The following is a 12,851-nucleotide window of genomic DNA, read 5'->3' as shown; positions in this document are numbered from 1 at the left end:
CAAACAGTCTCAAATTTTGGAGTGTTTCAAATTTTGGATTTTTGGATTGGTGATTTCGTATAAAGTTAAACAAGAACTTGCCATATGACTCAGAAAATCCTCTCTCAGAAATCTATCCAAGAAGAACAAAAAGAACTTCCACACAAGACGTATGTAAATTTTCATAGCTGGATTATTCACAATAGCCAAAAAGTCGAAACGATCTAAATGTCCATCAGATGGTGAACAGATGAGCAAAATGTTGCAGATCCGCACAGTGGAATAGTATCCAGCATAGAAGGGACAAAGTAATGATACGTGGTACGACATGATTGGTCCTCAAAAACGTTATGCTAATATGTGATCTGTCCTGGAGAATGATCCATGTGCTGATGAGAAGAATGATATTCTGAGGTTGTTGGATGGAACGTTCTGTAGATATCTGCCAAGTCCAATTGGTCTAGAGTATATTAGGTCACAAATCAAGTCTCAACAAATTCAAAAAAATCGGAATTATCCCATGTATTTTCTCAGACCACAATGGATTAAAATTAGAAATCAATAACAAACGAAATTCTGCGAACTATACGAACACATGGAAATTAAACAGCATTCTACTTAATGACATATGCGTCCAAGAAGAAATCAAGCAGGAAATCAAAAAATTTATTGAAACTAATAATAACGATACATCATACCAAAACCTGTGGGATACTGCAAAAGTAGTACTAAGGGGGAAATTTATTACATTAAATGCTCACCTCAGAAGAATGGAAAGATGGTGAGTGAACAACTGAACACTTCACCTTAAAGAACTAGAAAAACAAGAACAATCCAAAACTAAAGTTAGCAGATGGAAAGAAATCATTAAGATCAGAGCAGAACTCAATGAAATTGAAACCAAAAAAACAATACAAAAGATCAATGAATCAAAAAGTTGGTTTTTTGAAAAGATAAATAAAATTGACAAACCATTACATGACTAACAAAAAAAAGGAGAGAGAAGATTCAAATAACAAAAATTAGAAATGAAAAAGGTGATATTACAACTGATTCATCTGAAATACAAGGAATCATTTGAGACTACTATAAACAACTATATGACAACAAATTTGAAAATCTGGGAGAAATGGATAAATTTCTGGACACACACAATCTCCCAAAACTGAGCCATGAAGACGTAGGAAATCTGATCATACCAATAACAATAAAGGAGATTGAAGCTGTTATCAGAAGGCTCCCAACAAAGAAAAGCCCAGGACCAGATGGATTCACAGCAAAATTTTACCAAACATTCGAAGAGGAATTGACACCGATTCTTTATAAACTATTCCAAAAAATTGAAACAGACGCAAATCTCCCAAACTCATTCTATGAAGCAAACATCATCCTGATACCAAAATCAAGTAAGGCTATAACCAAAAAAGAAAACAGGCTGATATCCTTGATGAATATAGATGCAAAAATCCTTACTAAAATACTAGAAAACAGAATACAGCAACACATAAGTAAAATTATTCACCACGATCAAGTGGGATTCATCCCAGGGATGCAAGGTTGGTTCAATAGAAGCAAATCAATAAACGTGATACACCATATTAATAAAATCAAACACAAGGACCATATGATCATCACTATAGATGCTGAAAAAGCATTTGACAGAATTCAACATTCATTCATGACAAAGACTCTCTATAAGTTAGGTATAGATGGAAAGTATCTCAACATAATTAAAGCCATATATGATAAACCCACTGCCAATATCATCCTGAATGGGGAAAAGCTGAAAGCTTTTCCTTTAAGAACAGGAACTAGACAAGGATGCCCACTCTCACCACTCCTATTCAATATAGTGTTGGAAGTACTAGCCAGAGCAATCAGAGAAGAGAAGGAAATAAATGGCATCCAGATTGGAACAGATGAAGTCAAACTGTCCCTGTTTGCAGATGACATGATCCTATATATTGAACAGCCTAAAGCCTCTACAAAAAAACTCTTGGAGTTGATAAATGATTTCAACACAGTAGCAGGATACAAAATCAACAGGCAAAAATCAGTAGCATTTCTATTCTCCAATGGTGAACATGCAGAAAGGGAAATCAAGAAAGCTTGCCCATTTACAATAGCCAGCAAAAAAATAAAATACTTAGGAATTGAGTTAACCAAGGAGGTGAAAAATCTCTATAATGAGAACTACAAACCACTGCTGAGAGAAATTAGAGAGGATACAAGAAGATGGAAAGATATCCCATGCTCTTGGATTGGAAGAATCAACATAGTGAAAATGTCCATACTACCCAAAGTGATATACAAATTCAATGCAATACCCATCAAAATTCCAATGACATTTTTCTCAGATATGGAAAGAACTATCCAGACATTTATATGGAATAACAAAAGACCACGCATAGCCAAAGCAACGCTGAGCAAAAAAAAAATAAAGCTGGAGGCATAACACTACTAAAAACAGACACAGTGATCAATGGAACAGAACAGAGAATCCAGATATTACCCCACACACCTACAGCCATCTGATCTTTGACAAAGGCACCAAGCCTATACACTGGGGAAGAGACTGCCTCTTCAGCAAATGGTGCTGGGAGAACTGGATATCCATATGCAGGAGAATGAAACTAGACCCATACCTTTCACGATACACTAAAGTCAACAGAAAATGGATTAAGAATTAAATATACACCCTGAAACAATAAAACTTCTTAGAAAACATAGGAGAAACACTTCAGGAAGTAGGACTGGGCACAGACTTCATGAATACGACCCCAAAAGCACGGGCAACCAAAGGAAAAATAAACAAATGGGATTATATCAAACTAAAGAGCTTCTGCACAGCAAAAGAAACAATTAACAGAGTTAAAAGACAACCAACAGAGTGGAAGAAAATATTTGCAAAATATACATCTGACAAAGGATTAATATCCAGAATATGCAAGGAACTCAAACAACTTTACAAGACAAAACCAAGCAACCCAATTAAAAAATGGGCAAAAGAGCTAAGTAGGCATTTCTCTAAGGAAGATATACAAATGGCCAACAGACACATGAAAAAAAGCTCCACATTACTCACCATTCGGGAAATGCAAATCAAAACTACACTGAGATACCATCTCACCTCAGTTAGGATGGCTAAAATCCAAAAGACTCTGAATGATAAATGCTGGCGAGGTTGCGGAGAAAAAGGAACTCTCATACGTTGTTTACGGGAGTGCAAAATGTTGCAGCCTCTATGGAAAATGGTATGGAGGTTCCTCAAACAATTGCAGATAGATCTACCATATGACCCAGCTATCCCACTGCTGGGAATATACCCAGAGGAATGGAAATCATCAAGTCAAAACTATACCTGTTTCCCAATGTTCATCGCAGCACTCCTTACAATACCTAAGAGTTGGAACCAGCCCAAATGTCCATCATCGGATGAGTGGATATGGAAAATATGGTATATCCACACAATGGAATTCTACTCTGCTATAAAAAAGAATGAAATACTGCCATTTGCAATGACATGGATGGACCTTGATAGAATTATATTAAGTGAAACAAGTCAGGCACAGAAAGAGAAATACCACACCTTCTCACTTATTGGTGGGAGCTAAAAATAAATAAATAAATTCACACACACACACACACACACACACACACACAAACACACACAAAAAGAAACTGGGGGTGGGGGGGAGAAGACATAACAATTACAATTCCTTGAAGTTGACACTACAAGTATACAGAAAGGACATTGTTGGGTGGGAGGGGGGAGAGGGAGGAGGCAAGGAGGTTTCGGTAATGGGCCACAATAATCAACCACATTGTATATCGACAAGATAAAATTTAAAAAAATAAAATAAAATAAATAAAAGAAATAAATAAAAAAGAAAAATAAAACCTTCTAAACAAAAGAAGGTGAATGTAAAACACTCCACATCATATGACTAGATTTATATTAAACACCCAGAAATGGTAAATTTATCAACATAGAAAGCAGTTTAGTGGTTACTCAGGACGAGCAGGGATTAACTGCAAATGGGCATAGAAGAAGATTTTTGTGCGATGAAAATGTTCTAAAATTATATTGCGATGTTAGATGAAAAATTATTACAAAAAATTATGCAACAATACATCCACGATAGATGAATTTTATGGTATGCAAATTATACCTCACTCAAGCTTTTTTGAAAAGTGCATGTTATTCAATATCCCTGGTAATGATTTTTGAAAACTTTTCAAAATTTTAATTAACAGATGGGAAAAACTGCATTTCAAATCTATTCACTCACAAAGGTGATGCCATGATTGATCATCTCAAGAAGAACACTATGGAGAGATCAAAGGGTCTCTAATAACAACTACACAGGGCAGTGGAGCAGGCACATTAAATTAGAATTTTAATGCCTTCACCCAGACTTGCTTAGAACAGAAGACATTATGCAACTGAGCTATTCCTCATTGTCAGTCAGTCTTGCCCTGATGTGCGAAGTGAAGAATTACACTTTCCTCACATCATAATGGTTCCCATATAATAGCTTCAACCCAGTCATCTGAGGGAGGATCGTGCTTCCTTGGACGTGGTCAGATCAACAAGAAAGTCTGCAAACGACCTTTATATCCTTTAAAAGGACACCTAATAAAATGTGTGAATTTCCCAAGTCCCTGTGATACAAAAATTCAAGTTGTTTCTTTACAAGGAAAAATGCTAACACTTTTATTTATGATGCCTCCTATTTATCTCGTCTTTTCCTCCACTCATTCAACAGTTATAAATCTAACATGTGCTAGGTATTGTATTAGGTGCTGGGAGAAAAAGACAAAAAAGGCAAGTTGGGCCTTTTCAGATGCCCTCCTGTGTACCAGGGGTAGGTCAGTGCTATATCAGGGCAACAGCAGCTTATAATTTCAGGTACCAGAAGTCTGCTGAATTGTTAGCTACTGGCATCACAAGAAAACTTTGCTCTAGAGTTGAGTCGTCTTTTTTGATGAACAGTAATGTTTAAATTTTTAATTCTTTCCTAAATGGAAGATTCAGACGATGCAAACACAATACAGTAAAGTAAGCCATTGTGCACACTCCTCCTCTGCATTATGTCCTACACAAAGCAGCTGCGCAACGTTCTTGTTTAGCTCATAACCCAATGACGTGGTAATGCTCCATAGCACCACTAGGTGGTGGTAGAAGTCACAGATAAAAAGCCAGCTGGTCCATGAGGGAAGCTGGAGGCTGCCTGAGGTGGCATATTCCTCACGTTTTTATCATCCAGCTGTCCTGAACTTCTAATTAAGAAAATACATTAGGACTGAGAAATTTTCTTAGTCTTAGAAAGAGAAACAGAAAAGCATAAATTATAATATGAACTTCCTCTTTTAAAGAAAAATGACATAAAACATTTGAATGCGGGAATCCTCACAATGAGATAGAGAAGTTTAATACTTCACTCTAGTCTCTACTTTCTTAGAAACAGATTTTCTGCGAATCCACCTGTGCATTTCATCTGGCTCCATGTGTTCTGTGTTTTACGCAGCTTTTAGACCCAACACCAGTAGTCCAGGATGTCAAGTTGCTTGGAGTTCCTCTACGACAGTGATGTTTTACAGTGCTGGGTCTACTGTCAGTCATGTGGCTCTTTCTGCCTGGAATCTGTTTTATTACATTGTGTGTTTGTGTGTATGTGTTTAAAATATTTACCATGCTTAACACTGGGAATACAATAATGTAGTCTCTCACTCAACTCTATGGGTTGAATATGTCCCCCAAAGTTCATGTATTAATCCCCACTGTAACAATGTTGAGGGTGGGAAATCCTATTCAAGTAATTGAAAGGTGGGGTCTTGAAGAGATGATTAGACTGTGAGGCTCATGCCCTAGTGAATGGATCAATCCATTCATGGAGTAATAAGTCGATGACTGAATGGGTGGTAATGGGCTTGGTTCTGATGGCTTTATGAGGAGAGTGAGTGAGCTGCTCAGCCCTCTCTTGCTCAGCCATTCCCACCATGTGACACTCTGCATCGCTGTAGTCACCACCAAGGCCCTCATCATATGTGCCCACAACATGAGTGTGGACTTCCCAGCCTCCAAAACTGTAAGAAATACGTTTTATTTCTTTATACACTCTCAGTTTCAGGTATGCTGTTCTAAGCAACAGGAAATGGACTAAAACACTCAAGTTTAGATCCCAGTGGTGGAAAGAGACCAGGTCAGTGCTGAGACAGTGCAGGTGACACTGGATGACTGGGTTGTGAAAGCGGTCCCTAAGATCATGCAAAACACCCTAACTAAGACTGGCAAAGCGACGGGGTGGGGAGGAGTGGAGGGGTAGAAGCCTTTGGAATATGTGAGTGGAGACTAGGATCGCAGAGGGGATGATGTTTGGAACAGAAACAGCAATGTGCACAATGGCTTGAAGGCCTCACAGCACAGCATTTTAAGAAAAGTCATGAATAGAACACAGGAAGCTGTAACAAGGCAAGAGGTCGGACAACTGGTTAGAAGTGGTCACAGAGATACTTTTTGCCAATTCTTTATTCCTCTGAAGGCCTTTGATCAGGGGTCTGACAGAATCAATTCTACTTTCTGTAAATACAGAAAGGCCATGTCAGTTAGTAGTTAAGAACACGGACTCTGACCCTGAAGCCTGGGTTCGAACCCCAGCTCCACCACATACTATCTCTGGGGTGTTGGGCAAAGTGTGTCACTTCTCTGTGCCTCGATTTGTTCATCCCTACAGCAGGGACAATAAGAATTAAGACTGGTCATGAGGAGAAATGAGTGGATTCTAGTGACGCCTTAGAGCAACACCTGGCACTTACAACAGTGTTAGCAATTGTTTAAATAATTTTTTTGTGGCAAAATATAGTTAACATAAAATGGACCATTTTAACCATTTTTCGTGTACCATTTAGTAGAATTAAGTACATCCACATGGTTGTGCAACCATCACCACCCTCCACCTCCAGAATTTCCTCAGCCCCTGGAGACCACCGTTCTACATCTTCTCCATGAATTTGACTTCTCTAGGTGCCTCGTGTAGGTGGAATCATACATAGTTGTCCTGTCATGTCTGGCATATTTTACTTCCCATAATGTGTTCAAGGTTCATACATGTTGTAGCATGTGTCGGCACGGCTTCTGAAGGCTGAATAATATCCCATGGGATATATATGCGAGGGGACTTCAAAAGGTTATGGAAAAATAGAATTAAAAATTACAAGAATCCTTCCACAAACTTTTTGAAGCATCCTCGTAAATCACAGTTTGTTTATGCATTCGCCTGCTGATGGCCATCTGGGTTGTTTGTACCTTTTGGGTATTGTGAATAACACTGCCATGAGCACAGGTGTAACAACAATCAGTTCCAGTCCCTGCTTTCATTTCTTTTGGATGGATATATACCCAGAGTTGGAATTGTTGAGTCATACGCTAGTTCTATGTTTAATTTTTTGACAAAAGGCCACACTGTTTTCTCCAGAGGCTGTACCATTTTACCTTCCCCCTGGCAATGCACAAGCGGTCCAATTCCTCCATGTCCTTACCAACACTTGTTATCTCCTGGTTTGTTCTTTCCATATAATAGTCATCTCACGGGTTAGAAGTGGGATCTCATTGTGGTTTTGATTTACATTTTCCTAATGATCACTGATGTTAAGCATCTTTTCGTGCGCTTCTTGGCCATTTGTATATCTTTTTGGTAAAGTCTATTCAAGACCTTTGCCCACTATTAATTGGGTTGTCTGTTTTTTTATTGCTGAGTGCAACTGCTATTTCTAACAGAGCACTCTGGTGACTGGTTAGTGGAAGGCAAAACTAGAGGCAGGGAGACAGAGCTTGTTGGAGAAACTGAAGCAAGAAATGCTGAACTGAGGTTGGAACTGACAGGAAGTGAGAGATTCAAATGAGATCGTGGAGGCAGACATAAAGGAGGGAGAATGTCAGCAGCTTTGAGAATGACACAATGTGAGCTGTAAGAAAGGGACACAATCTGCAGTGAGGCTCTGGCTTTCGACGTGGTCAAGTGGGAGGATGGTGCTGCTATTCTTAGACGCAGGAAATCCTACAGTAAGGCTGGTTTAGGGATGACAGGTGACACAGAAGGAGTCAGGACCCACCACTTTGTCTGTCCGTCTTCTAAGACGCGGATCACAAATCACAGTGTCTGTGCCCCTCTACTATACATATGCTTCCATCTCTGAGTCTCACCGCTGGTCTCAGATAAGGCTGTGTCTTACTTATTTTCCTGTTCTGAATGCCTGGTATGTTAAATGTTTGCTAAGTGTATTGAGAAATAGAGGGGGTAGGGAGAGGGACAGAGGCAGAGTTTTTGCACGAGGAACAAAAACACAAATGACATTCAAATGTTTTACCTGCTTCAGATTCAGGAGGGGAATAAAACTGGCCATCAGAAAGACCACGAGGTATAAGTGCCGCCCTCTCTGAAGCATCCTGAACTATCAGGAGTCCTGGAAGAGAAGAAATTCAGATGCCAGAAATGATTTCACCATTCTGGAAGCTTCTTGGCAAGATGAAGTACCATTAAATGGTATTATCATTATACTAAAAACTTCCTAGATAAAAGTGATATTCAAAAATATGTTGGAAAAAAAAAAGGTTTCGTTAATAAATTAGGAACCAATAATGTAAGGAAAAATCACCAAGTAGTTTAAAAAATTCCCTCACGTTACTCATGGGATTCCTTAACTCAGTATTTACAGCATCTTTCCCTTGGGAATACCTACCTCCCTACAAAAGTGAACAACATCAAAACCAAAACACGAAGTGAAATAAAAAACCCACTCAGTTCTGTGGACCGCATCTGGTTAGAGAAATGCCAGATTATGCATAATACATAAGTGGCCTTTTATACATACAGAAAGAGTAATTAAGATGTTGAAGAAATATTTATGTGATAAAAAGGACTTCAATGAGAAGAAGTGTACTAAAGAACAAAGAGAAGGGAAGAGAAGGAAGCGTGATGTGAAGATCAGGAGCACGGACAGGTGAAGAGAAGGGCCACTGACACCTGCGTTCCTTTGGCTAATGGCTGAGTTAACGTTAGATAACGTGGGAAGAAGCACCAGGCCAGGGAGCAGGGCCAGGGACACGCGTAACAGATGCCTCTGACAGTGAAGATGAGTGCTGTCTTAACACGGTTTTCATTAATCATGTCTTCTGCTTTATTTATTACTTTGAATTTCATTTAATCACATGGCCATTTAAGCCTCAGTCATATTAACAGTTGTTATGTTTTCAATAAAATTCACACATTTATATACAGTGTTAAAAAGATACCTTCATTAACTTTACCTATCTCCTGCCCACAACATGTGTTCATATGGGAACACAGGGCGCAGGACAGAAGACACATCCCAGTCTGACTAACATGGTTTTAAGGTCTACTCTTGAATTCTACTTCTTCTCTTAAAGATTTCTTCTCTGTAAATGAGATTTTCCAAAATAAAGCCACTAGGAAGGTTATTTTTCATCCTGATGTTGAGGTTATAATCATGCTTGACTTTCGTTAGATACAAGATTTTTTTTCCTATGAGGCAGGGCAATTTGAGCCAGAGGCTGCCAGAGGCATAAAAATGGCATGTCTTCACACTGCATGGGTCTCCAAATTGAATTTTGGTCATTTCACCTCCAGGATAGGTGGTGGGGCATGTGGGCTTCCATGAAGGACGTTATGTGGAGAATTCCAGCCCAGTAATTAACCATAAAGCTCAATCAATCATTTTGCCTTCCCAGTTACTATCCTGAGCTACTCAAAGCCACTCAGTGAGACAAGACCAGCTTTGGCAGGACCCTTGAGTACGGCACAGTAGCTGTCACTCAGCTTCTCAGAGAATGAGGGCCATGGCTGAGATGGCTGAACTTTGCTCTGGCTTGCTGTCTTCCACCTCTGATCTCTGTGTTCATCAGAAACCTACCAACAGTCCCAGCTCTGGGCACTTAACTCTTCTATTTACAGCATATCCAGTGCCACCACCTGCTGTGTGGACAGCAGTGTGAGACTCTGGAGAATTGCTGACTTGTATTTGGAGGTGCTGCTTCGGCCCACTTAAAATGGGTTTAATTTTCTCTGCCTCTGCATAGCACAGTGCTGTTTATATGCATGAAATGTTTAGTGTCCTGTGACTACTGCCAGTGGTGAGAGAACATCACCCTGTCTGGAGACAGAGAGAGGTGTTCACCATTCTTGGTCGTGCTTGAATGTCTTCCTCACCAGTGTCTGCACTTTATTCCAGGGAGCCCTGGCCCAGCAGCTGAAGAGAGGGGACACTTCTGTTTCTCTCCTTCCACCCACCCAACCTTCCTCTCGATTTCTGCTGTAGCCACTGAAGAACGGAGATGCCGTGACTGCCTGACGCTGCGTACCTGCAGCTTTAGTCACACCACACCTCTCCCTGCCAGCCGGGCACCCACCAGTCTCAGAGGCCAACTTTGAGAGGAACTTACTGTTTTCTTCTTCTGCTTCTTGAGGCAAAACTTTGAAATCCAGGAACCACGTCTCAATCCAGGCGAGGATGAAAGAAATGATGGGCAACACATAGCCAAACGCCCCTTGCGAGAACAGCTGCAGGAACAGAAGTGAGTGGGAGAGGGAGACACAGTCAGTGCACGCTCAGGCTGGAAAGCAGTGTCATTACCAACCGCAATCGGACCAAGCGCAGAAGGCCGTACCTTTGACAGGATCACTTTTGCTAATAAAAAGGCACTGGTCACTGCTGTTGTCAACTGCAAGACACATAAGCCAGCATCATCCAAATTAGACATCTCACACTGTGAAGGCCTGACCCTCACACAGCAGCAGGCGATGCCTGAGAAACCCATGCCCACCCGGCTCCTTTCCACCTCACCCGTTTCTATCTTCCTACCCAAGACTGGGGCAAAATGGGCATCTTCTACATGGCCTGCAGCCCCTGACTGGCTGCCTGTGGTGTTCTTCTTCCCATGTTTTAGCAGGCTGGTGTGCTGGGAAAGTGTGTTCCACCCACTGGAAGGGGGATCCAAAGCCTGTACAACCATGTGGAAGAAGGGACCCATGGAACACGTAGGTACAGGACTCTCCCTAGGGGTTGTGAAGCCAAAGATAGTAATCTCACAATACCTGAGCCTCACCACTCCCTCCTCCAACTAATATCTTCAGCATGGTAAACCTGACCAAAGTGAATGCAAACAGTAGCTTGACTGGTAGCATGGGCGCCAGGGCACATGAGGTATCTTGTTCAGCAGGTATTAACAAGGTTGCAGACCCCCACTCCCACCTCTACACACACCAGCCAGAGTGAGCTGCTTGCGAGAGGAGATGTTGGAGGAGACGTTTCACATTCTGACACCAATTAACTTTACAGGCAGACAGTAAATGCTCTGTAGCAACTAGATGACTTCTCCTTCCAGAGATGATTTGGACTATCTCTGCCTATGCTTTCAAAACCAAGAATCAGAAACAATAAAATGGATCTGCTAAAGCAGACCTATCCTTCTGGAAATTTGAAAGGACTTATGGAAACTACTTGTTAAAACTCTCACTGAATATCTATATGTCAACCACTTTTCTGATACAAACAATGGTCTGACAAAAAAAATCCGAAGGTCTGATGAATATTAGCATACATTGTGGAGACTGCAGACTAGAATGTCCCCAACCCCCAAAAAAGTGTTTAGACAACTGAGAAATTACAATAATCACAGTTATTGTGGTTTTGGTAAAAGAGTATTTGAAAAAGGGAATTGAGTCTGGCCAACAATGTCAGCCTACATCTGAGAAATGTAAGCTTCTGGATTAACAGATGGTGTGAACTTTGACCTGTGCTTCTGCAAATGTTCAGAAGACCCAGCAGACATGGCCCGTAGCAGCATGACTCTCACTCCAGCTGGCCAAGCTTGACATGGGCCACACCGACTCAGGTCTCACCCTCTAATCACAGTCCCCAGGGTATTACTGAGCAGTTCTTTCTAGTCTAAGAATCTCAATGTCCCCCATATGCCTCAGAAGTAGCTCGGGTAGAACTGCTTAGAGTTCTTCTTTCAACCAATAAATATTTATTGAGGGTGAACAGCATGTGCCAAGGCTCTGTGCTAAATGCAAGGAAATAGATGTCACTGTCCTCGAGGAACTGGAAGGCAACACAGAACAGAGCCTGGGAGCTTCTCCCTCCAAGTCTGGAAGGAAGGGAATTAATCAGGGGAGGCAATTGCCAAAATAAGTGGAGACGAAGTCATGAAAAACCACTAAGCAGTTTCAACCAAACAAGACAGTTTCCAATATCTCTGTGACACAGGTACTATTTTCATCTCCTATCTGCAAAATGAGGGAGAGGGTGGGCTGGTGCTTGGCCAGTAATCACCGTTCAGCCTCTAGATTCCCAATTTTGCTCAGCGTCCACAGAGACAAAGCTAGGTACCCATTAACACTAGCAAGAAGCCCTGGGGTGTGGAGGAAGCTAGTGAATTCCACCCAGATTTAAACTGCATCTTCTCCCCGTCATGCCTGTCATGAGCAGGACCAGCTGCCCGCACCACAGGAGGTGACCCACTCCTGCAGGCACACTCACCGCTATTGCCCACCAGTGGCGCAGTCTACATACAGCATATGCAAGTATCAACACTTTAAATCGAAAAACTGCCAATAGCTGTGAAAAGAAAAAAAGAGAAGTTATTTAAAATGTATGCAAAAATAAAGGAAGTTGGCTTTATGAAGAATTCACCAACTGTCTTCATTCTTCTGACTTAGCCAGAGACTGCCACACCCTGGCACTGATCTGTAGACCTGCATTTGGGAATCCCTGCTCTAGAACTTAATGTGATACCAAAGAAGGTCTCAAATTAATGTCCCGTTATCAAAACAACAAGGCAGGAAAGGAAG

At 41.0% G+C, this 12,851-nt stretch overlaps 1 protein-coding gene across 5 annotated transcripts in view; it reads right to left on the bottom strand.

The window, feature by feature from the left end:
- The window catches only part of STARD3NL (STARD3 N-terminal like), a 51,039-nt gene that overhangs the window by 5,468 nt on the left and 32,720 nt on the right, over window positions 1–12,851 (bottom strand). For 3 of the 5 annotated variants that reach the window (XM_063114819.1, XM_063114823.1, XM_063114821.1), the window contains 4 exons: window positions 12,541–12,618; window positions 10,667–10,720; window positions 10,442–10,559; window positions 8,350–8,445 (listed from right to left, as the gene is read on the bottom strand). In XM_063114819.1, the coding sequence (XP_062970889.1) occupies window positions 8,350–8,445; window positions 10,442–10,559; window positions 10,667–10,720; window positions 12,541–12,618 (346 nt within the window). The remainder of the gene's footprint in view (window positions 1–8,349; window positions 8,446–10,441; window positions 10,560–10,666; window positions 10,721–12,540; window positions 12,619–12,851) is intronic. The other 2 variants (XM_063114820.1, XM_063114822.1) reach the window with 1 other exon arrangement.

The sequence above is a fragment of the Cynocephalus volans genome, chromosome 11 (genome assembly GCF_027409185.1).
Source record: "Cynocephalus volans isolate mCynVol1 chromosome 11, mCynVol1.pri, whole genome shotgun sequence".
Taxonomy (NCBI): Eukaryota; Metazoa; Chordata; class Mammalia; order Dermoptera; family Cynocephalidae; genus Cynocephalus; species Cynocephalus volans.
The sequence above is the reverse complement of the archived record's forward strand: the minus strand, read 5'-3'. Positions and strand labels throughout refer to the sequence as shown.